The 26,980-nt window shown below is 37.2% G+C and overlaps 1 protein-coding gene across 1 annotated transcript; it reads left to right on the top strand.

Moving 5' to 3' along the window:
- Positions 1-962: 962 nt before the first annotated feature.
- LOC136218396 (dol-P-Man:Man(5)GlcNAc(2)-PP-Dol alpha-1,3-mannosyltransferase) lies at positions 963-8,055 on the top strand. Its single transcript, XM_066005240.1, has 13 exons — positions 963-1,220; positions 1,321-1,355; positions 1,533-1,670; positions 2,097-2,165; positions 3,453-3,610; positions 3,684-3,750; positions 3,857-3,910; positions 4,170-4,258; positions 5,672-5,788; positions 7,167-7,276; positions 7,402-7,480; positions 7,640-7,696; positions 7,780-8,055. Exons 1-13 carry the CDS (start codon positions 1,070-1,072, stop codon positions 7,943-7,945), a joined length of 1,290 nt encoding a protein of 429 aa, XP_065861312.1. The 5' UTR covers positions 963-1,069; the 3' UTR covers positions 7,946-8,055.
- Positions 8,056-26,980: the final 18,925 nt, after the last annotated feature.

The following is a 26,980-nucleotide window of genomic DNA, read 5'->3' as shown; positions in this document are numbered from 1 at the left end:
TGGTTTAATTTTAATGTATATGTTTTAATTTGGGTTTTTTTTTAGAGGAGACAAAAAGATTTTGATGAAAGATTTTAGGATTTCTTATGGTTTTCAATGGCCTTGCCTAATTTACCGCCTATCAACAAGGCTAGGAGGACCTCCTAAAATTCGAATTATAGGCATAGACTTTCCTTAAACAGGTTTCAGGCCTGCAGAAAGAGTGGAAGAAACAGGGCGTCGACTGAAGAAATTGGCCGACAAATTGAACGTCCCATTCGAGTTCAACGCCATAGCACAGAAATGGGATTGAATTAAGATAGAAGATCTGAAAATTGAAAAGGATGAAGTAGTTGCTATCTGCTGTATGAATAGGTTGAAGAGCTTACTCGATGATACAATTCTGTATCTGCTTGAACGAAGGTAGTCAGGTAGGGGTTAGTGGATTCGGATCTTGTAATAGGTTTAGGAGAAAGAAGCTGCGGCGGCGGCAGATGATTGCCGCCGTGGAAACCATTAGCGGAGGTGCTGCAACTGCTGCTATGGCTGTTTGGTGAAGGGGGGAAGAGATTGTGTGCTGTTTGGTTGAAGGAAGAAGATAGAGGGTATTTTAGTAATTTTATAAGGCTTAAGCCTATATTAGTAATTCCATAAAGAGTGAGTTCCACTTTTTTTAATTCTACAACTGAAAAATGCTGATGTGACATAGTTGACCAGCGTTGACCGGTCACAAAAAACCGGTTGTACACTTTAGTGGGAGGTCACCTGAAGTTCGTACAATTTAGTGTGATAAAATTTTGGTTGTACACCAAAGTGTGATTTGGGGTAAATGTTGTACACCACGTATGTAATTTACCCTAACAACAAGGTTCTCTAAACATTTGGAATAAAAAAAACACGTGCATACATCTATAAATCTGCCAAACTACAAGGATTATATTTGGAATTATCCCTGAAACAAAACAAAACCCAGATCCAAGTAACAATCGCAATTGATTTTTGTTTTTTGAAATTTTTTTCTTTAAACATTTGTTCTCGGCGCCGGCAATTGCACTACTGCAATCGTAACGAAGCACAAGGAGCCAAAACTATGGCCCTTAAATCAAGGAGGAAGGCGAAACAACCGCCAAGTCCTCAGGCTTCTGTCACCGATATGTTCAAAAATCCTAAAGCAGCATTCCCTTTGGCTTTAATTTTCATCGATGCTCTCCTCGTCGCTCTTATTATCGCTTTCGTTCCTTGTAAGTTCAACCCCTCTACTTCTTCATTGTTCAATATCTTTGTTTCGACGCGAATCAAAGACCTTTTACCTTTTGTGATAAGTATACGGTTGATTTTCAGATACGAAGATTGATTGGGACGCTTATATGTCACAAGTGAGTTGTGATTACTGTTAATTTTTGTGTACCAAAAAAAAAAGTAGCAATTTGTGTGTAATTGATTTTTTTTTCCACTGATTTTCAGTAGTTGACGCACCATTAGCTATTTTTACTTTATGCATAGCTTATATCTTGATGAACGGGATAATATGAATCGACTTAATCGACAAACAGGTAACCGGGTATCTTAAGGGACAAAGGGACTACAGCAATCTGAAAGGTGATACAGGGCCGTTGGTGTACCCAGCTGGGTTTCTTTATGTTTACTCTGCCATTCAGTATGTCACAGGAGGAGAGGTTTATCCTGCTCAGGTTATCCAGAATCTCCCTTACTTTATTGGTTTATCTGGCAATATGATACTTTTTACTGTTTTCTTTCCTCTGTCGCTTCTTACCGCTGAAGGGATAAATGTTGTAGATTTTGTTGGACACTACGTTTTCTATAAATATTCTCTTGTATTTCACAGTGTAAAATTGAGGTTTTAGGGACTGATCACTAGTAATAGCTCTTGCCCATGCATCCTTGACTATAAATGCTCTAGACCACTCCCGTTTCATTTTCATGGTTTACTATTTTTGTATAATAGTTGCATGTTGAAAAAATATCATTTTATTCATTGCGTTTTCAAGTTCGCATGCGCAAACACAGATTTATGTATGTCTAATAACTAATTTTCTCAACCATTTACCATATATGCTAACATGATATCCTTATGATTTCTAACTCTGTGGTTGCAGATTTTGTTTGGCATGCTATATGTCACTAATCTGGCTATTATCTTAGTCATCTATGTGAAGACTGATGTGGTATGACCTTTTAATCTTTAGTCTATTTGTAAATTGTAGCATAATAATTTTTTTATACTTAAATTTCTGAATTTAAAATGAAAGAATAACTCAATGGCTTGGTCAATATTCAATAGGGTTCAATTTTCGGTGAGAAACTCTCTCATACTAGACCTGCCACATAATGCCACCTCTTTATTTTTCATGTTCCTTGAGAGATTAAAGGCCACCTTTGACTGGATTTGGGACGTCAACTTAGTGTGATATGAGAAAGCTAACCACTTGATGCTAGTATAAAAGATGATCAAAAAATTGATATGAAAGATTCATATTGTCTATTAATCATAGTTATTAAAGGCGCGCCTATGGCGCACCAGGCGCAGGCCTTAGCGCCATTACACTCCCATGGCATGGCGCAACCGCCATGGCACGCGCCTGGTGCGCCATTTTGCGCCTAGGGGCAGTTGCCAAAGGCACACTAAGGCGCGCCTTGGTGAGGTAGGGGCAGTTTTATGTTTTTTTTACAGTTACATATATGAAACAAGTGTTCAGAAGGGTCCAAAATGAGGAAAAAAAAATATATTAAAAAGGAAGAGAGAGATTATACATTTGAATTAATTAGAAGAGGCAAGGCAACGACAAAATCTTATTATAAGAGAAATAAGTTTAGTAGAACAAAACACAGAAAACGAATTCAAACAGAAACAAAGCAGCCAAGGGAATTCAAATTCAACATGAGTGATTAATTTGGAGAGTTTTGATGAGGAGTAGAACTTAGGACTTAGTTTATTTTGCATTTTAAAACTTATTTGTGCTTAATATTGTCATGGTTTAGTATTCATTGCATTTTTATGTTTTATAATTTTATAATTTTTGTTGTTGTAAGTGTGCCTTGTCTCGCTATGGCGCGCTCCATCGCCGTATGCCATGCGCCAAGGCTCCAGGATCCCTAGTGCCTTGGTGCGCCATGCGCCTTTAATAACTATGCTATTAATTTAGACTCTTAGTTAAAGTTGAGTGGATAATCATAGAAAATCCTCTTCAAAGGAATGTTGATGTCTGGGTTGACAGATTAGTTTTCTCAAGATTTTAGCAAATGAATGACTAATGATCCAACCTTCAATCCACAGCATTCTAGTATTCTAGCTTAGACAAAATAATTTCTGGACATGTTGAATCAACAGAAATATTCCTACTCCTTAAAATTTTAAATTATTTGTTAGATTTACGCTATAACTTGGTGGCATGCTTTTCCAATCTTCGGTTTTGGCCTTGACAGGATATTTTTCTTCTCAAAATATTTTGCAGCTTCCATGGTGGGCTCTTATCTTACTTTGTCTCTCAAAAAGAGTCCACTCAATCTTTGTGCTGCGTCTTTTTAATGACTGTTTTGCAATGACTTTTCTCCATGCTTCATTGGCCTTACTTCTTTACCAACATTGGCATCTGGGACTAATTTTTTTCAGGTAACACTTAGTTTCTTGGTTCTGAATTTGATATTAGATAAGTTTGATAAAACTTTCTACTTCATTTGTATAGTGCAGCTGTCTCAATAAAGATGAATGTCCTTCTTTATGCTCCACCTCTATTGCTTCTTATGCTAAAGGTAAATCAACATCCAACCCTTAAAGTCCATAGAGTCAGCTCCTTGGATGAGTGTTCGAATCATTTAACCCATTATAGCTTGACCTTGCAAAAATTTCTTTTTACAGGCTATGAATATTACAGGGTTGATAACAGCTTTAGCTAGTGCAGCCTTAGTGCAGGTGCCTATCACTTTTTGTACTCCTAAGACTGCTTATGTGTATAAGTGTAGAAGCACATGTTCAGCATGAACAAGATTCTGATTTTTCTGATAGAAATACTCAAAGAGAATTTTTTAGTCTCTGAAGCCCAATAGCAATATTGTCAATGCTTTCTTGTATGTTGTAGGTGAGTTGGAGTAACACTGATACTGAAGTTCTGAAGGGAGCATTATCTTAACAATAGCTCATTATTTCACGTGTTTGATGAACAACTCTGCAGATTCTACTGGGGTTACCATTTCTGATCGCCTATCCAATTGAATATGTATCGAGTGCATTCAATCTTGGGCGTGTGTTCATCCACTTTTGGTACTTATTATTTGACTCTATGCTGCAAAAGATTCTTGGATCTTTTCTATACATGCATTGATCTGGCGTTTAGTCACAAGTGAACGTCAGAATGAGTTATTATTTTAAAATAAACTGAAATATCTGAATGTGCTTAGAGATATTACGCTATCTGAGTGTATGCATATTCCTATTGACCTATTCACATAATGCATGTGGCAACTCGAGGCCATTTTTCGGTTTATTGTGTGCGCTCATAGATCTTGCCTCTCAGTTAGTTACTAGGAATGAGATCAATAAAATGCTGTCAAGAGATCTTGGATGGGAATTCATGAATTTGATTATAAGAAAGTCTTAGCTACATAAAAAGTCCAAATGTCTTCTTAGTTCCTACTATGCAACTTCCGTTGAAGTTCATCTTATAGGATAAAAGAGTGGTTTGATGTGCATATTATTGTTTTGTATCGTCAACATTGTGGAGAAAAGATCTTGGGTGGGGGCAACTGTTATTGATCTCACTCCATTATTCAGAAAGTGACAGATCTTCTCTCTGGAAGCAGTGGTGAACTAAGAGTGCCAGGCATTGATCATATAGTTCTTTGAAGCCGTCAATATTAAATTCTCCTTTATTTAAGGGTTAATACACATATTTGCCCCTGTGTTTTCACGGAAAAACAGCTTTACCCTTAAATCAAATAAACCCACAAAACTATCCTTGAATTTTCCATAAACCTGCAATTATACCCTAATCTGACGGAGCTGCTAAACGGCGATGACATCAAACCTTCTTGTCTCCAAAAAAATTGGATTACGACAATCAAAATTCATTTGGTTTCTTATTGTTTTCTATTGCTATTGCTTTTGGATTAATTAGGAGGTTTAGACGCCATTTTATTAGGTTGATTGAGCTTTTATGAAAATGAATTTTGACCAATCTGTTCTTCTAACTTGCTTTTAATCGAAATTGAATGTGCATATTTTTTTCTGTTTGTGATTGGTTGTTCTTTTCTGAAGTTTTTCTGAAGATAAGAAGGTTTGATGTCATCGCTGTTTAGCAACTCCGTCAGATTAGGGTATAATTGTAGGTTTATGGAAAATTCAGGGATAGTTTTGTGGGTTTATTTGATTTAAGGGCAAATCTGTTTTTCCGAGAAAACACAAGGGCAAATATGTGTATTAACCCTTTATTTAATTCTAGGATGGCCAGAATACCTTGTTGCTTTATAGTTTGTTGAAGCCGTCAAATGCTAAATTCTCCTTAATTTAATTGGCCAGAATGCCTTGTTGCTAATTTTTAACTTAGGGGTGGGTGGTGCTTTGCACATGTACTACTGTTTAATTTTCTTTATCAATTTGGTACTTGCAATTTTCTTTAAAGATTTTATGGCTAACATTAAAAGAATGCAATTTATTTTAGTATTTTCTTATAATCAGGTCTGTCAACTTCAAATTTGTTCCTGAACCCATTTTTGTATCAAAGAAATTTGCAGTCTCATTACTGCTTGGTCACCTTGGACTGCTTGCAATTTTTGCTCATTATAGATGGTGCAGGTATGTAACTTATTCTCTTGCCATTATTGCCAGGAATTTAACGAAAAGAGCTGACAATTTGTGGATTAGTTGCATCTTCCAGTGTCTAACAAGAATTTTTTGTGAGCTATAAAGACAAAGTATGGTGCTATTATAGTGCTTTTTTCCCCATTTCTTTTGGGAACACTTCTCTGGTGTGAGAAGTTCTATGGTGGACCGGGTTTCAATGTACCCAACCAATGAACAATGAGATGCATACCTCAATCATTGGAAAACGACTGGTTTAAAGAATAAAGTTGTACGATTATCATTTTTTCATTGCTAAGGTCCATTGGACTAGGGTCGTAGTAGATTTTCTCTCTCTGGGGCTCTCTGAATGGTGTGCAGTTTGTTATAGCCACCAATTACTATCCTAGGCCCTTTAGAAACAACATTATGTCTACCTAGTTTATGTATCACTGAAAGCAGGTCCCTCTTGTTATTACATCTATGAATTTATTTTGATATTTATAATTCATGTTTCTCTTTTCGTGGTACCTGTGGTGCTCCTATATGCATAGCATCATTGTCTTTGTTTGGTTTGGGGAGTTTTACAACCAAACATACTTACTGTCACTTGACATGTTACTCCGAGATAGTTGCTAATACTTGCTGCATGCCTATGAAGCACCGACTCGGGTGCAGACACGGGTACGGATGCGGCAAACGACATTTTAAAAAAGTATGAGACACGTATTACATATAAAGATATATAAATAACATAAATAACATTTAAATATATATTACAATTATTTCTACATAAGCATAACCTACATAATAACCCAATTATTTCTACATAACCCAATTATTATTACATAACCTGCTAAGCATAACCCAAGGAAGAATTGCACTAGAGAATAATTGGGAAGAAAATAGGAGAGAGATTACTATGAATCGCACTAGAGATGAAGACCCAGAGGAATCGCACCAGAGATGAAGAGCAGGAGGAAGAGACTGTGAATCGCAGAGGAAGAGAAGAGAAGAAATCGAACTAGGAGGAAGAGATTGCGCACAGAGTAAGAAGAGGAAGAAGAGGATTGGCGATTCAGACAAAGGGGAAATTAGGTTTGTGTTCATGCAGTGTCCAGCCATGTCCATGCCGTGTCCCTGCTGTGTCTGATTTATATAAAAAAAAAAAACTCAGGGACACGGTTTTGCCGTGCCGGGTGCGAATCCGGCCGTGTCCCCAGCGTGTCCCCATGTTCGGCGAGTCTGACGCCGCCACTCCAACCCCCGGGAAGAGTCGGTGCTTCATAGCTGCATGCATATTGATTAGTTGTTAATTATATATGGAGCTGAGATGTAAACTCTAGATTACTTCCGAGAACAAAAATGATAATAAAATTTTGGTTTCTTGCAGGCATGAAGGAGGAGTTTTTAAGTTTTTGTATTCTAGAGTTGTATCCAGTAAGCACGGGTTTGGTGTATCAGAATGTAGTGGGTCATCCTTGAAGATTCTCAAGGCAGACTGTGAGTTGTGGTTATTTATGTTTTTAAGAGGGTGACAGGAAGTCCTTTGTGCCCCTGTCTTCCTTCAATCCCACTCTTGTTTCTTGTATCTGCTTCTATACTGAATCTTGGTCAGATGGATTCAGATATTGTGACAACTATGTTCTGTGGAAACTTCATCGGCATTGTATGTGCTCGCTCACTGCATTACCAGTTCTATTCATGGTATGTTTTTTCATTGCAACACTTGTTTTTGCTTATTCATGCCTTCCTCTATTTTCATGCTTTGTTTGTGCTGTCTCATCTTTGCTAGTGCGAGTATGTTCAACTATAGTTTGTATTTCCCCTGTTCATCTTATTTTTTAGTTTCTTATATCACTGCAGGTACTTTTATAGCTTGCCTTATCTGTTGTGGATAACACCATTCCCGACGTTGGTTCGGTAGGTTATTGTTTTTTGGTTACATTTGTGATAGGAATTGGAAGATATTTTTGTTGTGGTGATTGGTGGTAATGTATGTGCAGGTTGATAGTGTTTTTTGGTGTGGAGTTGTGCTGGAATGTATATCCTTCCAATGTTTATTCATCTGCTTTGTTGATGTGTCTCCATCTTATCATCCTCTTGGGTCTGTGGTTAGCTCCGTCTAAAAGTCCTTGTGCGGAGGATCAAATCTCAAACAAGGACAGATGAATCCGTCCCATTTTTCCTTTTTCATACTACTTTTCAACTGTAAAATCAATATATAATGACATCAATTAATCAAAATATAAAACAAGGCGCCAAGTTGTTGCAGTTGTTCATCTCATTTTGTTTTTCTACATATATTTATAGGTAAATTAAAAAAAAATGTGTAAAATTTATAAACACAAATCTGTGGTTTATGTAGTTTGCAGCTAAAGGTGATTTGAGAGTTAATTTATTAGTTTAGTTCTTTTTTTTTTTTTTTTGATGGAATGACTGAGTTTATAAATTATATAATTTGCAGAACTTTAGTTGCAAACCCTTAAACTGTATATCTTGAGTTCTCAAATTGGACATTTTTGTTTTTTTAATATTTTGCTCTAGATTTTTTTAGAATAAAAACGATGAGTCTTTCTGTCTGGTAGAATTTAAATATTTAGTGTGTCATTGTTCTAGAACTTGCATCTTATTTCGTACCATATATCAAATATTTCAAAGGGTTTTGTCTCTTAAAGAAAACATTCTATAGTTTTTTGTCTTTGCTGCTGGCTATTGCTAGTGGCATTATTACATCTCATTACTTATCCGATTGTATACGATAAATTATTACTTAATTGCTATTACAGTTTTTCTTTATAAATAAATATATCAATTCAATTGTTACTTAATTATTATTACAGTTCCCTAAATTGTAATTTTTTTTTTTTATGAGAAAAGGTAGCAGAAGCTACAAGGCGCAAAGCCTGGGGAACGAAAACCCCACAAAATCTTGTTCAAGGAAATCTAACAAGGCAATTGGGCAATTGTCCAACATATGAAGACCCGAATGTAAACTATCAGCGTAGGTTGCCAACTAGTTGGCACACCTGTTCCCCTCCCTATAGATATGGCATACAGACACGTCCCAATTTCCGTTGATAAGCTCGCCAATTGCATGGATGAGGGAGTTATAATCATTCATTGCCCCTGAGATGGGTGACCAGCTCCACACAAAGTTGACTGTCCACTTTCGCAATAACCTGGCGATGGCCGAGGGTCCATGCCAATTTAAGCTCCTCATACAAACCCCATAATTCCGCCTTAAGGACCGAGCAAAAACCCAGTTTTTTGGCAAATCCTTAGACCCACCGGTCGTTGCTGTCTCGAATGATACCACCAACAGAGGCACGGAAGTGTTCTCCCTTCACAGCCCCATCAGAATTCAGTTTGGACCAGCCAGGCGGGGGCGGAGACCAGCCGATGGTACGTTGCACATGGTTCTGCCTGGTGTAGTTAGCATTTCTCTTATCATTGCTATCCATGATGCCCTTCACAATAACTCTAATGCTTGAGGAGGCGTCTAAAGGAGTCCGATTAGAATGCTAAAAAAGAGAGCAGTTCTCGTTCTTCCAAGCATCAAGCAAGTTACCTCGAACTAGATATTCCCCCCCCCCCAAGCTGTCGCCCAAGCTCCCATCAGATAAGCAGTCTTCAATCCACAATGTCTCAAGGATGTTTATAAATTTAGAGAACTCCGACAGGTTGAGGATGGAAAGCCAAAGCGATCTAGCAAAAGGACATTCACGGAGGATATGAAGAGTGGATTCCGAATGAAGCTTGCAGATTTGTCAATAATCAGCCTCTAGAAGATGCCTGTGTTTCAATTCTGAATTCGTGAGAAGTTTCCCCTTGGCGGTGAGCCAGAGGAAGCTGCGAATTCTTTGGGGTCCAGGCCACCCCCAAATAGTTTTCCACAACCTATCACTAGTGGTACCTCCAACTTCTTCAATATGGGTGTTGAATCCACCTGATAAATACTTATTACAGACCCAGCCACTGGTTTATAGAAAGGGTAAGTAAAGATCGTACCAGAAGGATTAATACTAATTGATACCGTATATAACTAAGTCAATTGGATGTAAATTGGGGGAAATGATTGATTGATAGTTTACTAAATAAATTGTAGAATTAAATCGAGATTATGTTGATGATTCTTATATGATGGAATTTCGATTAAGGGAGATCCGCAGGCTGAACAATTATTTCCTTTTGATCATTGAATGTGAGATATTATCCTAATTAATATGACCTGGATTGGTTATAGTCGTTCCTTATTCATTCCCGACCTAATCCTTCCTTAATTGTAAAGCAAATCCAAGTACTCCTAAAGATAAGCCCCTATTCGATTAAACAGTTCTAGCTTAGCTCTTAGAATTTAATCTATCGAATGCGTTAAGAATTAGAGAGACCCAATCTAGGTTAATCGAATTCTTAGCGATCCCGATTTAAACCAAATCATATGTTCATGCGCTTAATCGTAGTTAGGATATTCGGATGATTACAAATCCTATTTCCTAACGTTGTTCAATGAATGAAAAAGCTAGAGTCCGACCGAACCATAACCTGAACTTTCACTGATGTCTGATTTTATAGACTGATAAACATGTAAACAACTCACATAAATTTGGATTTCTAAATTTAAAGAACAAAAATCTCACAATGGAAAATAATGCTCGCCTTTGATTAATCACTCAATCGATTAGGGAGAGTTAGCTACGCATAGTCATGAAATTGAATATGATAGCTTTCAAAGACAGAAATGATAAATGTAAAAACAGAGTAGGTCCTAAAAACTGATAAAATTCTGCTGAGGAAACAAAAATGTATATCAAAACATAACCCTCAAAAACAACCAATGGATCCTTTTATAATGTTGATAAAAAATCCTAACTCTTCTGAGCTTCTTCTTTTTCCTTGATTTCAGGGATTTCTTTCGTTCAAAATACGTTCTGAGACTGGAGAGATAAGTTAGTTTCCAATTCTGCTGACTTGGCGATTTCGAATAAGTCGACCTCCCTTAGTCTTGGGCAAGACTAAGCCAGGGGCAACAACTTTGAGCAAAAAGGTTCAAAATAGTCCTCCAAGTCTTATTTTCTCCAATTTAATCCCTGCAAGTGCTTATACAAGAAAACAAGTAAAAAGGTCCCAAAACGACGCATATAATGGAGAATAAACATCAAAAGGGGCCTAGTAGGCTTGCCATTTTAGGTGCTTATCAAATTACCTCACACTTGGCAAATGCTTGTCCCTAACCATGTCAAAGTTTTAGTCAATATCTCCCTTTTCAAATGAAACGCACTTACTAATTTTTTCCGAGTCCCCTTAGCGTTATGAAGATCACAAACTATCAAAAATAAGTGACAAAGGACTTTCGTTACCCCAAGTATGCTTGCTTCACTGTAATGGTAAAGAATAAAGCAGTCAACCCATATGATATCCATGCTGAATGATTTGTGTTATTTCATGCTAAGTAGATAAATATATATGCTGAGTATTTACCTCAAGCTGAGCTTCTACGCATAATATCTACTCCTTTGCATAACAATGACTACTCAGAATTTTAAACGCTTGAAATTCTTAACACTGAGTAAAGAGCCGTTGCAAACTTTAATGCAAAGCACGCGAATTGAATAGCCACCTAGGATGACGTATAGGCTATAATTAGAAAACACACACGCCGTATATGTCATAAATGCCAGAATCTTTGTCGTTTGAGAATCTCGAGGTAAAACGAACAACCCAACGCCTTGGATTAACTCAACATCGCTATAAATAGTGGATGAATTCCCACTTTTATTTCTTTATGCTTAGAAATCTTTGGCATTTATACTCTCTCTCACAAAAATTCCCAAAACTCCCAAAACTTCTCTAAGAATATGACAAGAGTTTCTCTAAACATCTCCGGTTCCGGTCTTTCCCATAACCGCTCCGATGACAATCCCACGTCTCCTACTCAGCGCAATCCCGCTGGAGCTACTACGCCGAGCAAGAAAGCTAAAGCTTTCCAAGCTACTTCTTCCAAAGGGAAACAACAGCAAAAGGATAAGGGTAAGCAAGTAGTACAACGCAACTACACTCAGGTCTTTGAGAGTGTGAGGGGGTGGAAGATTGACCACTCGAGGTGGTTCTCACAAGGATTTGTGGATGCCGAGCAGCCTTTCTGTGAGTGGATCAAGAACAATGGCTGGACCGAGCTGTTCTCAGTTCGGGATCCCACTTACCCTGAGTTGGTACGTGAATTTTACTCAAATCTGAAAGTCGCCACCGACAATAGGAACTACCTAGCAACTAATGTTAGAGGAAAGAATATCTCCATCAACCCAGCCTATCTAGCCTCACTGTTCAAGCTGAAAAACGAAGGGGCTATACTTCGTAAGTCTGGTGATCATGACAAAACCAACTACATTAAGACCTTCTGCAAACCTAAGGATCATGTAGGTGAAATTTCTAGCACTTCCATGGGTCAGCATCAAAAGATGGCCCATTACATACTGACAAATTTCCTCTACCCCAAAATTAACTGCACCAACTCAGCAACCAACTTTGAGCAGTGCTTCATATGGCATATGCTGACCTACACGCCGATTAATATGCCTGTTTTCATCATCGGTGGGTTTCTACGCAGTACCGGAACCCTTAGACTGGGCTCCTTTATCACGCGAATCCTCCAGGATCACAAAGTGGACACAGTGTCGGAAATCCAAGTTCATGGAACCAAAATTACTGCTGCTATCCTATTTGGTTTCGCGTATGACCTACCAATTGTGCCGAAGGAAGGAAAAGGAGAAGCTGAGCAGACCGCTGAGGGGGCAGTGCCTAAAAAGGGCAGAACACAAAGAAAGAGGAAAGCTGTGCAAAGCACCTCTAAAGGAGCTGCCTCTACCCCAAAGAGGATTAAAGTTGTGTGTAAAGGAACAAACCTGCTAACTCAGCAAAGTCTGGGTGGATCCAAGTCAGCTTTGAAACGATCTAGGCAAGCTGTGCCCGAGACTGAGGAAAGAGAGGACATTGAAGAGCAACCATTAAAGAAGAAGAATAAGAAGCTCAATTTTGAGTTAAGACCTATTGAGGCCATGCCGACAGATATCGTCGTTCCTCCTAACTCACACTATGCACAGAGTCAAGGAATTAACGCTGAGCAACAGGCTGAGGAAGAACAAGACCAAAACCAATTTGGTGGTCAGTTTGATGAGGAAGAGTTAGATGACCAGTTTGAAGAAGAAGAACTGGATGATGAGTCTGAAGAAGAAGAAAGTGGTCAGGATGACACTGAGGAAGCAGCAGATGATGAGCATCTTGAACCAATCAACACTGAGTTGATTGATGATGAAGAAGAAACTGAGCACCAAGAAAATGCTCCTGCTGTTCAAAGGGATGCCTCACCCACTGACTCCATTGAGTCCATTCCGTGTGACCCTACTCCTCCGAAGCTTAAGAGATTGAGGAAGAAGAAAGCCTTCAAACCACCCGTCATTGACATCATGGGTGATTCGCCACTGAGGAATGAGATTCCCGACCTAACAGATGTCCAACTCAAATACTTCTCCAACACACCTGTGTCTGAAGAAAATCAAGCCTCTGTTTCTCAAAAGGAACATGCCGACCAAAGCAATACCGAGCGAGTGCTCGATGATTCTGCTCAGGTGGTCACTGAACTTCCAAACCTTCCCTCACCCAGTCAGCTTCAGCCTGACACTGAGCAAGCAACTCCTTCTGCTGATCTTCAACTTCCCCATCTAAATGAGCAGATTCAGTCAGTTTCCACTGATAAAACTAATACCAGGCCAACTGCTGTCAATGCTGGGCCTTCCAACAACGAGCAAAACCAAACACTGCCCTTATCCGGTTCTACTCCACCTCCGGCATCTGGGCCAACACAGGATGGATCCTTTAGCTACCTAATTGCCTCTGAGTCTGGTCGAAGAATTGTTGGCTCAGCTCAAGCTCTCATCTAGGACCTCCATCAACAAAGTGCCAATGTCGCTGAATCTACCTCTGTTGAGTCAACTCCATTTTCGTCTGTCACTCAGCTTCTTACGGAGATCAAAGGTATGAAGGATCTTTTGAGTGTCATGACTACATTACAATCTCAACAGCCCAGGCATGACTCTATATTGAAGCTGGCCAAACTTCAGCTGACCATGGTCAACCATATCAACTCACTGCAAAGAGAGTTTAATCAACTGTCAGCTGCAAACACAACATATGCCACTTCTGCCGAAGTACATAATCTCTTTAGCCAGCTTCACAGCGTGCAAGAGAAAACCAATCAACAGCTTTCCAACTCATCTCAATGCTCCATCGAGCAAATTAGCGAAGCTGTGCGTCTGCTCAACTTAAACAGATAAGAGATGGCAACTGACGAGCTTAAGACTAACGAGATTCTCAAGTATTCTCGCTCAACTTTTAGCAATGTGCGCAAAATCAACGATCAGCGTGAATATTATGACTCCTCCTTGCTAAAACTGTTTCATCAATCCTTTGCCATGCTCACTGAAACCATGCACTGGATTGGCAAGTCTCAAGCCGTTGTCTTAAGTATGCTGAGTGCTGCATCAATCGGAATTCCTCGATCCATTGTGGATGATGGTGTTCCAATTTTCGACGGAATGAATGAAAGCACGAAAAAGCTAAAGGCATTTTCTCAGCGCCTCACTCAAGCTGCAATTGAAGCCACCTTCATTCCCAAACCTGATGATGGAAAAACGGGGGAGAAAGAACAAGCCCCAAGAACTCAGCAAGCCTCAGGTAGTCAACAACAACACAAGGGCAAGGGCAAACAAAAGTAGCTTAACTTGTGTTGTCTAGGATAGCTTTTGAACCCTTCAATCTGTTTCTTTTTGTATTGTGCTAACTTTAAATTCAAAACAAATTATATGCATCTCTATATCTTTCATATTGACTATTCTTGTGCGATGCCTACTTAAGTGTTTGATATAATTTGTTAAAACGCATCTTCATTAAATCAACTATGCTTTACTGTCTATATTAATTAATGATATGTCTGCTGTGTTGATCATGCATGTTGACCACTTCTTATATGTCCACTTATCTAAAACTCATTAAACAAAGCATACTCAGCGCTCTCTGATATTTAAACCTTCCGTGTAAAACTGAGTTAAATAGAATATGTTCCATGAGCTGACCTATCTCTGAAAACTGACCTTAGACTTACTCAATTAAACCTTAAAATGTTTAGAGTAAAACTAAGTCAGTAGCTCAACCCTTACGGGGGAGTTATTTGATAAAATAAGGTCAACTATCATGGGGGAGCTCAACACTGAGTTCTTCGACTGAATATTTTTGCCAACATCAAAATGGGGGAGTTTGTTGAAACACCTTTCCATATGATTTTGATTTGACAAAATTATTTAAGTAATGATAAAAATATTCTAACACATTAAATTTATAATGCTTTGATTTATTTACACTAATGTGTTTTTTCAATGTTGAGTTTAATTGTGTATAAGACATTGAGTTTAAAAAGCCCAAAGGCCCATAAAGTGGAAGTCAATCCCAAGTCAACACATCAATACCATTCGGCCCAAGAGATTCAAAACGAAGCCGTATCAACTAAAACGACGACTCAGCAAGAGAAGGATCGAGAAGCCTTCGTGGCAAAAGCTTCAAGAAGAAGCTGCTGAGTTGGATGACAAAGCAGTCTGGATAGCGGCAAACAATGTTCAACTTCTAGACAAAGTATTTCTACTTTGGGAAAAGTTCAGAAGGTGCAGAAAGCTGTCTCGTGGACTTTTTCTTAAATGTCGAAACATTCTGCCAAAGACTGATGAAGACAGAAGATGCGTGAATCCTATTGGCCAACGACGCTGAGCACGCCCAGAGTGACAACGACAGGAAGCCGTTTCCCTCCAACGGTTATTTCGAAATTCGAAATGACCAGGTGCCTCAAGTGTCACTATATAAAGGCCATCCATTTGCTTCAATCGATACAGAACTTCAAGTTGTCGAAACGCTGACCAAATTCATACTCGAAGATTCTGTGAGAAAAGCAAAGCAAATACCTTACACCAATTTCCATATTATTGTGTAAAAGTCTAGAGTGATTTCCAATCATCTAAAGTGTCTTAGCAATCGTTGTTTAGGACAAACACTTTATCATTTCTAGAAGAATAGAAAGGAGAGGCTGAGTACTCGGTTATAGTACTCAGCGTAGATATAGGAGTGAGTAGAGGTATAGAGGAAGGTACTCTTGTCATATTCAGCTTCTATTTGTAAAAGGTTTGGTGCTCTACCTTTAAAGAGCTCAGTAGAGAATTCAAAAAGCTCGAAACGTGTTCCGGGGACAGGACGTAGGCGGAGAGGCCGAACCTGGATAAATCTGCTGAGTAATATCTTTCTAACCCTTTAACTCCTTTGATATATATTGCTTGCTTGAAAACTGACTAAGTAAAGAAGTCACGCCGAGTTGTGCATTGAGTATCTGAGTTCAGGAATAGACTCAAGTGCTATCTCCTGACTCAAGAAAAGAAACTGACTTAGTCACCAGTTGACTAAGCTAGTGTCTTAAATTCACTCAGCGCGCTGTGTAACCCTTTTTATAAGGAAAAGAAGTCAGCCTAAACGGACAAATTTTTAAATAGTTCCTATCCCTCCCTTGGAACTAACTTGTCACGTTATAAGGGACCAACAGTACTGTCATTTTTCTAGTTAGTCTTGGGCAAGACTAGGGGTTCAAAGTTTATTTAAAATGACTGAAAGAAAAAAACCTACTGCCCTTATCATGTTTAATGCTTGAATACATCAATGTGGTCTCGAAATGCATAACATGATAAGTTCTAGAGTTTCAAACTAGAGTTGGATAACACTCATAAAAAAAAACCAGAGCGAAATGTAATGTTTCCGCTCTTTTCTTGTTTGGCTCAAAAGCTTTCCAAAAATTTGGGATAAAATGGTGGTGGTGTAAGTTTCAAAAAGTTTTTTCTATTCCAGGCCGAAAGACTTCATAACTAATTAATTAAACAATTTAGCAAAGCATGACGGGTCATCTACTCTTCTCCAGATCTTTTCAAATCAAAGGCTGTGAATTTCCATAAAACAAGCGGGCCTTAGTACTAGACTAGTTTCGTTTGTCAACAATTTCAAGTGTAGATTTAGAGACAACAATGACACTTAGGAACATGCATTTGAGTTCCCACCTCACACTTAGTTCTTAACCGCATTCATAATCAAAAATTGGTGGGCACCTCACACTTGGTCAAAATATATTTACAGGCAAAAATAAAAAAAAGCAAAAGTTCCTCAGCACAATATGATATATACGAGAGTAAAGCTCCCAACACACCAACAAAACTTCCCTTAAGACTCAAGTCTCCCTCCAGGGCCGTCTCCAGCATTTTGGAGGCCCTAGACGTATTGTGCATTTTTTTTCATATCTAAATCTAATACTATTTCAGAAATAATAAATATTAAATAGTAAAATCAATAAATTATTAACTACAATTCAAGTCATATAATAATAACATAAAGCTAAGAAATTATTATTTTTCTTGCTTTTGTACATGTAAAATCGAGTTTTTTTATATATTTAAAATAAAGTTTCTTCTCACCAGTCATGCGAGAAGCAAGCTGACAACAAAGTATTAATTTCTGAAAATTAATCTTGGACGACTGAACTCGAACCTAATCGCAAGATTCTATGGAAAGAAAGAGAAAAATTTATCTTCGAGATTAAAAATTGGTTGAGTCGCGTATTTATTATGAATTACAGGCTTAAATCACTATTTGGACATCGATTTATCCAAGGAATCTTGTCATTTTGATCTATCCAAAATTTTATCATTTGGCCACTGAACTATCCCAATTGGTGAAATTTCAACCCAATTTGGATGAAAACTTAATAGAATTATTGACATATGATGATATTTTGATAACTAGACTTGATATATTTTAGTTTAGAGATTTGTTTTCTTGTTTTAATCTCATTAATTATTTGGGTAAATCAACTTTAAAACGTACGGCATATCAAGCCCGTATGTTAAAATATCATCACATATCATAAGGAAACAATTTTATCAAGACTTCATCAAAATTAAGTAGAATTTCATCAATTTGAATAGTATATGGTCCAAATGTGACTAAATGATAAATTAGTGGCCAAATATTAAAATTTTAAATAAATCAAAGTCTAAATAACATTTTATACTAAATTACAAATTGTAATTTATAAGTGCATTTCGTCTTGTAATTAAAAAAATAAAAAATTTAAAAATCACTACAATAACAAAATAATAGTTTATACATTGTTTTCAAATATGAAAAAAAGTTCAGAAAAAATCAGTATAGGTGTTGTCAAAAGAAAGAAAAAAAAAGAGAAAAAATGAACTAATAAATGTTGATCCAAAGAATCATCAAAATTGAGTGAAATTTCATCAATTTAAATAGTTTATGGTCTAAATGTGATCAAATAATAAATTAGCGGTCAAATATTAAAATTTTAAATAAATCAGAGTCTAAATAACATTTTGCACCAAATTACAATTTATAAGTGAAATTCATCTTGTAATTTATTAAAAAATAAAAAATTTAAAAATAACTACAATAACAAAGTAATAATTTATACATTGGTGTTGTCAAAGAAAGAAAGAAAAAAATAAAAGAAAATGTGAACAAAAAAATGCTAATCCAGGGAATTGATAAATCAGAGTCTAAATAACATTTTGCACCAAATTATAATTTATAAGTGAATTTCATCTTGTAATTTATTAAAAAATAAAAAATTTAAAAATAACTACAATAACAAAGTAATAATTTATACATTGGTGTTGTCAAAGAAAGAAAGAAAAAAATAAGAGAAAATGTGAACAAAAATATGATAATCCAGGGAATTGATAAATCAGAGTCTACATAACATTTTGCACCAAATTACAATTTATAAGTGAATTTCATCTTGTAATTTATTAAAAAATAAAAAATTTAAAAATAACTACAATAACAAAGTAATAATTTATACATTGCTAATCCAGAGAATTGAACCCCCACCATTATAAACATCTCCACTATGTCTTTACCATTTAGCCTAGCAATATTTTCTATTATATATTTAAATCTATATACCTTTTAACCATAATATCTTTAATAATTATCAAATTTTAAAAAAATTTCGATCGGAGGCCCCCGTAAGTCGGAGGCCCTAGGCGGCCGCCTAGGCGGCCTCCCCCTAGAGTCGACCCTGTCTCCCTCCCCCACTACTATTATGCATCGTCTCAATGTAAAAACCTAAATTATGAAGAATTCTAAGGACAACAGTAGAATAAAAAAAGAAAAGAAAAGGGTAAGAGTAACTGCCCCGTGGAGGAGTGAGCCGATGGAATCAAGGAGCGAAGGGGAATGGAGGTGTGAATCCAACCTCCTTGAAATAGGCTGCCTGGTTCTGGTAGATTTTCTGAACAGTTTCAGCCATTATGCCAACAACGGCAGCCAAGGAAGTCAAGCGCTCCATAGGGTCGTCCGTGTCCTGGTTGGGAGCTGAAGTTTCGCCCTGTCATTGAGTAGGTGCTGCAGGGGTTGCAAATTTTCTGGGTATAGGACATGTGTGTGAGGGTAAATCACCTGCAGGGATAAAAGAAACAGAACCTCCTTCCTCGTTTCGGATTAGCTTCATGGCTCTTAACAAGGCTAAGTCAAAAGGAAGCATACGACAAGCAATGTGCAAAGGACATTCATCAACATCAAGATTACATAAGTTAACTGCTAAGCACGTGATGACATGTCCTAGGTGAAATTTAGCTACCCTTTTGACCATTTCAGAAAATTTTAGTGCTAACCAATAGCCTAAATTAACTTGTTGTTCAGTTACCATACACCATAAAAAGAACAATTCCTATTTTGACACAATAGTGGTATCATCATTCCTAGCTGAATAGTTAATAGCCAAAAACCTGTGCATGAAACGCAAAGGCTCGCTCAACATTAGGTTTGCCTTAGACTTTGAAGGGCTAAAAATGCGATTGGCTAAACCAGTGAACTCAGAATAAACATCCACAACATTGAACTCAGCGGGGTAATCACAAAACATGTTAGAATATGCACCAGTAGAGCAAAATTCTTTGTCAAATAATGCCAATGCCATATTAAATTCAACTACAGACAGGTTATGCATTTGGTCACACAACTGGAATTGAATGCATGAGGCTTGTGATTTTTCATTTTCTTTTTATCCAAAGTAAACGTGCTAAAGAACTCATGCACCAAACAATTGTAAACAGGATAATTCATTTGCAAAAATGGCTTCCAGCCAATGGTATCCATCAAATCATGCACATCAAATTTAATATTCAAAGCAACCAAAGTGGCCTCATGCAAACAACGACCTTCAACAAAAGATTTAGATTTTAAGGAATTATACCTCTGTTGGTGTGCCACCGAGTCAAAAGTCATCTCAGTGTCGACGACTTCAGGTTTGGAGCGATGCGGCCCTTTCCCTAGCCGAGCCCGAGGCGTTTTCTTTGGTTGTGCTAAGGAGGTTGGAGCTTCGGGTTCCTCAGGGTGTTCACTGTGAGCTTCCGATTCTGCTTGCTCGAAGGAGTTGTTGTGCGAGCTAGAATCAGTCTCCATAGAGTCAGTGGAACTCGACTCAGACAGTTCAATAGAGATTGTTTTCTTAGGGGAAAGAGCATTGCGTTTCTATGCTCACCGCACTAAAAGTTGGGTCTGGTCCAACTTCTAAGTTGATTTCTCTAGCTGTTCGTTGACCTCTGCCATGGAGGATCCTATGGGTACACTTTGATGCTAAAATTAACGACCAATCGGAGTAAAGAAATGTGATATCTAACATAACGAAAGTAGATAAAGTAAAAATGACCTATTTACAGACTTCTAGTAATGTGAAAATATCACCTTATCCCTGGTCTTGTCAGTGTGATGGTTTTTGGTGGGGCGGGCTATGGGCGTCTATAAGGCCTTCATAGTGAAATGAGCTTTGGAAAGTGAATAAAACATTCTTTTGGGTTTAGTCCGATACACATTAATTTTGGTTCGGTTTAACTTGATTTTTTTTACTAAACCAATGATCATAACCTAAAATATTATAAAATACTAATATAAATCGAATTAAAAATATAAAATAGTCGATCCAAATTTTCTTTCAATTATGAGAGGGATCCAATTGACGGATCATCTATTTTAGAAAGTTAGGGACCTCGTTAGCTTTTAAAGTATAAATTGAAAGCCTAATTGGTGATTTTAAAGTACAATCTGAGATCTAATTTAGCTTTAAGCTAAATAATTATTATTTAGAACTGAATATGATCATATGATGAAAATTATTCTCATATTGGTGCATTCTAACTTTATTTTCTTATCCAATAAATTTTAAAGTTCAAAATTTAAATTAGGCTTAATGCATATCCAGCATCTTAAAGTTGTCCATTTTATTCATTTAACCCCCTCAACTCAAGGGACATCCATTTAACCCGCTTAACTCAATGAAAACACTATTATTTGCCCCATTTTTCGAAAGGATGAGTTGATCTCAGATGTGTAAACCACACGCGCTCGACACATGGCAATCGATTTTGCCACACCAGCAATGCCTATGAAAAGTCTAAAATATCCTCATGAAATTAGGGTGAAAAGACGAATGAACCATCAAGAAATCGAAAGTCTCTTCATTTCCCACCAACAAACTCTTCAATTCATTGATCTCCTCTCTACTCAGTCGATTTATCTGACTTTCATTCACAAAGTTCTTAATCTCCTCAAGTTGTTTCTCTCGATTGGCTTCTGTAGAAAACGAATTAGGGTTCATCGCGGATTTCGGTATCAACTCAGCCCGTGCAGAACTGATGACATTGAGGTTGGTTTCCTTTTCTGTTTTTGATACATTATCTATGCATGCTTGTTGTTTGCTGATATAATGTGTTCCATTCACTTTATTAGTTGGTTGGCTGATATAATTTAGGGTTTTTTTATTCACTTTCTGAGTTGGAATTTGTGTAGTTGTGGAATAATAGCATGTGCAATACAATTACTTTATTGTATAGCTGTTACTGTATTGCTTTTTCAGAAATGAGAATCTTACTATATAGATGTTCCTTTGTGTACTTTTCAGATGTGATATCTTATTATAAGATTGCATCATGGTGGGAGGGTTGTGAAAGAAGGAAGTTGTCTGAAATACGTAGGTGGGAGTATTTCTGATGAAGATGTAGATGAAGATAATTTAGTAGGCTTGAAATACTGTGGAGTGTGAGATATTTGGGTTATGAGAAATGTGGTTCTATCTACATTAAGAATGTGTTGTCTGGGGAGTTAGTTGTTGTGAGTAATGACTCAGAGTTGATGAAATTGGTTAATTGTAAGGGGGTAAGTGATGAAATCGAGATATTTGTGGATAAAACTGACGATGCAAAAGAGGGTGGGACCCAGGAGCAAAGTGAGATGGGTGGGATTGATAGTGTGGCAAACATGTGTATTAACACAACACCTATCTCTACTGAGGACTTAAATGAGGAAATAAAAGCAAAACAGAGCAATGTAGAAGCAGGGAAGGAGGACAATTCAGATTCAAACCGAGAAGACCTAGATGACTCAGATTCAAGCTTTGAAGGATGTTCAGATTCAGATTCAGATGAAAACTACATTGAGCCAAATGAGGATTCTAATGGGAGTGATTTCGATGAAGAACTAACATAGGTCAGGGCCAAGATCTTAGTTGAGATGAGGGACAAATCTAAAAGGAAAAGGCCTGAACCTCCAGCAGAAGTTAGACTAGGTCCTCTAGGAACTGACAAAGGAGATGATGGGAGGGATTATGTCCCTAGGCAAAATAGGGAAGGTTTGTTGGGAGGTGATGAGGAATATATTGGCTCGTCAGACGTAGATAGCTTTGATTCCGAGAGTGAAAATGAAGATGGTCCATAGAGGAGAAGAGGGAGAAGAGTTCACTATGATCCTAACACAGAGATGCCAGTTTTTGAGATTGGGATGGTTTTTAAGGATGTTTATGAGTTTAGAGAAGCACTAGCAAAGTATTTAGTTAAGAGGGGAGCAAGTTTGAGGACTAAGCCCAATGATTTCCACAGGGTTTGGGCTAGATGCAAAAGATGTAAATGGAAATTGTTTGGTAGTTTAGATACAACAACTCATGATTTTATAGTGAGGACTTACAACCCAACACACAACTGCTTCAAGACAAACAGGAACATGCAGTGTGACTCTAAATTCATTGCTAAGTATTTGAGGGACAAGATAGTTGATAATCCCAGCATAAGGATTTGGAGACTGCAAGAAATGGTTAAAGAGAAGTATGAAGTTTATGTCGGGAAGTCAGTGTGTAGAAGAGCCAAAATGAAGGTTTTAGACGAGCTGGTGGGTGACTACAAAGAGGAGTTCAAGAAGATTTATGACTATAGGGATGAGATATTGAGGTCAAAACCGAGATCAACATGTGTTGTGCTTGTTGATACAGTTGATATACCCATTAGACACATATTTAGAGGCTTCTATGTCTGTTTGAAGGCGATGAAAGAGGGTTTTAAGCTCGGGTGCAGGAAGTTCATGGGTATGGATGGGTGTTTTTTTGAAAGAAGTTAGCAAAGGAGAGTTACTTACTGTGACTACCAAGGATGGAAATTCCCAAATGTATCCTATTGCCTAGGCAGTTGTTGATGTGGAATCTAAGCACTCTTGGAAGTGGTTCCTTAATTTGGTTAAGGCAGATTTGGATCTAGATGAAGGGCAAGGCTATATACTTGTCCGTGACATGCAGAAGGTACATATATGTTTATTTTGCTCACTTAGTTGGTTATCTTATGTTTGGTATTTGGTTATCTTTTATAATGTTGCTTAGGAAGTTTGGGTATTATATGTTTGATGTTTGGTATATAATATTGCTTAGGAAGTTTGGGTATTATATGTTTGCTGTTTGGTATATAATGTTGCTTAAGTTTGGGTATTATATGTTTGTTGTTTGGTATATAATGTTGCGGTTTAGTATATAATGTTGCTTAAGAAGTTTGGGTATTATATGTTTGCTGTTTGGTATATAATGTTGCTATTTAGTATATAATGTTGCTTAAGAAGTTTGGGTATTATATGTTTGCTGTTTGGTATATAATGTTGCTTAAGTTTGGGTATATAATGTTGCTGTTTAGTATATAATGTTGCTTAAGAAGTTTGGGTATTATATGTTTGCTGTTTGGTATATAATGTTGCTTAAGTTTGGGTATTATGTTGCTTAAGTATGTTGGGTATAAACCATGGAAATGATGTTGCTTAAGTTTGGGTATTATGTTGCTTAATTATGTTGCTTAAGTAAGTTGGCTGTTTGCTTGCCTTTCTAGTGTACACTATCTTAAGTTTGCTGTTTGCTTGCATTTTTTTGTATTCCATAGGGCTTAGATGCTGCAATAAAAGAAGTATTGCCAGTGGTGGAACACAGGATGTGCGCGAGACACATATTGGCATCATGGGCCAAGACATGGAGAGGGGTTGACAAAAGAATATGTTTTTGGAAAATTTGCAAATCCAGTTTTGAAGCTCAATTGAGAGATAATCTGAATGAGTTGAATTTGATAGGAGGGAAAAAATGTGTTGAGGATTTGTTGAATTGCAATAAGGATAGATGGTGTAGAGTTTATTTCCCTAATGGTACTTGCTGTGATGCCATTGACAATAACATTTCAGAAACCTTTAATAGTCGGATCTTAGCAGCTAGGCATAAGACTATAATCACCATGTTAGAAGAAATTAGGGTTCAATGTATGCTTAGACACATTCATATGAGGGATTTTGCAGAGAAATGGAATTCTGTGATATCTCCAATGGGCATGAAGACTTTAAATGTGAACAGTAGTGCTGCAATGAGATGCAGAATCGAATGGAATGATGATGCAGGTTATGAAGTTATTGATGGTGATTATAGGCATGTGGTTGATCTGAGAAAGAAATCATGTTCATGTAGGTCTTGGGAGTTAAAGGGCATTCCATGCCCTCATGCATATGCTGCAATTCTTCAAGCAGAAAAAGATCCTATGGACTATGTAAGCAGCTGGTATGGTATTCAGAAATACAAGCTTACCTATTCTCATTACATACAACCTGTCCTCAATATGAAGATGTGGCCAGAGAGTTCAAATCTTGAAGTTGAACCTCCACCTATTAGGATTATGCCAGACAGACCGAAAAAGAACAGAAGGAAAGATAAGGATGAGGTGAAAAAAGTAGGGAAAATGTCTAAGAAAGGGTCAATAATGAGGTGTTCCCAATGCAAACAGCAAGGGCATAACAAGAAAGGTTGTAAAGTTCTTCAAAAGGTTAGTGTACCTGTACTAGTGCAATTACAAAGGCATAATGGTTAACATGTTGGCTGATGTAAATATGTGTGCAGGGTGGTCCAATTCAATCATCGAGGGCAAGTACTAGTGGAACAAAACCTGTCATAGAGGTTTGTTACACGTTTTCATTTTTTAAATACACTATCTGTAACCCCCTCACTTGGATCACATGATATCTCACACAATATCAGTTATAGACATGCTTTCAATTCTCAATCATATAAACTTCAATCTCATATAAACTTTACATATTATACACAAGAGAAAGCATTTACAATTTACAATACACGTTTAAGTCATTATCCTGCATAGAGGATTTACAAAACAAAAGTACATCACAAGACTCCAAAATTCCTAGATGAGAATGGACTGACACTGCTGGTGCGACCTTAAGCAAGAAGAACTCCACCTAACCTGTAAAATCTGTTGGCAAGGGGTGAGCTGCCTACTCAATAAACATATTACGCATATATGTATATACAAAAGTAATGTAAAGAGCACAAAGCAAAATATATCATTAGTACCAAGTTGGAATTTATTCATTTGTTTCACTTATTATAATAATACTTATTTTAGAAAGGCCTTGCTGTACTTAAACAATATATATAAAATGGTCATTGGGCCCAATCTGTATTCTGGCTCACTAAATTCGGAATACAATCATCTGTGCTACGGAGGAGTTACACTCAACTCACGTACTCATATATCTCAACACATGTGCTTCCGGCTCACAGTATTCGGATAGCACTCTCAACTTGGACCATTTCACATATCCATCTAAGCAAGCTCATATTCATTTATAATCCAACCATTATTCAGTTCCAGTATGTGCATAAGGCTCAACATGCCGTATTTACTCATAACACTGCAACATACTCAATCATATCACTTTCTTATCAATAATAACGTATCACAAACACTCAAACATTATTCACATCAGATTCAACCACATCTCACACTCAACAAGTCAAAAGGAACAATACATTCATACACATATATAAGCAATATGCTTACCGTCGCACTTGGTTCGATCTATTCAACACGATCGGGTGTGCGTTCAATTGCACCTTGTCCTCCTAATGTCACATAACATTTATACCATTAGCCTTAACATAAACTTAATACAATATACACTAATGAATGCTCTATGATTTATAAGACACTAACTCCACAAAGTTCATGCAATCTAATCCTTTTGTCTTAGATCATCACATGACCTACTTGCACATATTCTACCATAACTTTCTCTATATGAATCCAAATGTCCTGTTTCTTGAACCTACTGAAACTAGACATATATGGGTATAACATATCCAAAATTCACATTAATATCACTTTTACACAATATATGGCATGCAAAATGATTATGTCCTATTTCCAGCCAAGAAACAGACTATCCAGATTTGCATCTACCATAATTCACTCAACCTAGCTCACACTAAACACAATGGATTGTCAAATACTTTTACAGACATATACTTCAAGTAGTTAGGAACACTTTTGTATAAATAAACTTTCCTAAATTATGATTCTAAGGTCCTCAAAATGCTACATCAACATGGCTGCCTCACATGACATTCCATTTCGAGGCAGTCATGATCCATCTAGGTTTTCTTCCTCTATATATGGAATTAAAGTCCCATATTTTACAGAGGGTTTCATAACACATATAGGAACATAGTTGATTCTTTATGTATCTTCAAATTCGAACAATATCAATATGAAAAACATGCTCCAAAATGACTGAAAGCAGTACCCTTGATTTCTGTTTAGGGAACTTGATACATATCTTTCATTTGGACAGCCTATAACCACTTTAAACAACACAAAAACTCAACAAAATCAATCACAACTCATCCACAACAAATCCTATAATCATACCTAGGTATTTCAGAATCTCCAACTCATAGAAAACAAGCTAAAACAACAT

This window comes from Euphorbia lathyris, chromosome 2, assembly GCF_963576675.1.
Source record: "Euphorbia lathyris chromosome 2, ddEupLath1.1, whole genome shotgun sequence".
In the NCBI taxonomy this organism is placed as follows: Eukaryota; Viridiplantae; Streptophyta; class Magnoliopsida; order Malpighiales; family Euphorbiaceae; genus Euphorbia; species Euphorbia lathyris.
The sequence above is the reverse complement of the archived record's forward strand: the minus strand, read 5'-3'. Positions and strand labels throughout refer to the sequence as shown.

Bases quoted from the DNA above. Each gene is read 5' to 3' on its own strand.
- LOC136218396 (XM_066005240.1), top strand. From the start codon at position 1,070: ATGGCCCTTAAATCAAGGAGGAAGGCGAAACAACCGCCAAGTCCTCAG. The intron at 1,356-1,532 runs GTGAGTTGTGAT...ATCGACAAACAG, and splicing joins GGGACGCTTATATGTCACAA to GTAACCGGGTATCTTAAGGG. The intron at 7,697-7,779 runs GTAGGTTATTGT...ATGTATGTGCAG, and splicing joins CCATTCCCGACGTTGGTTCG to GTTGATAGTGTTTTTTGGTG.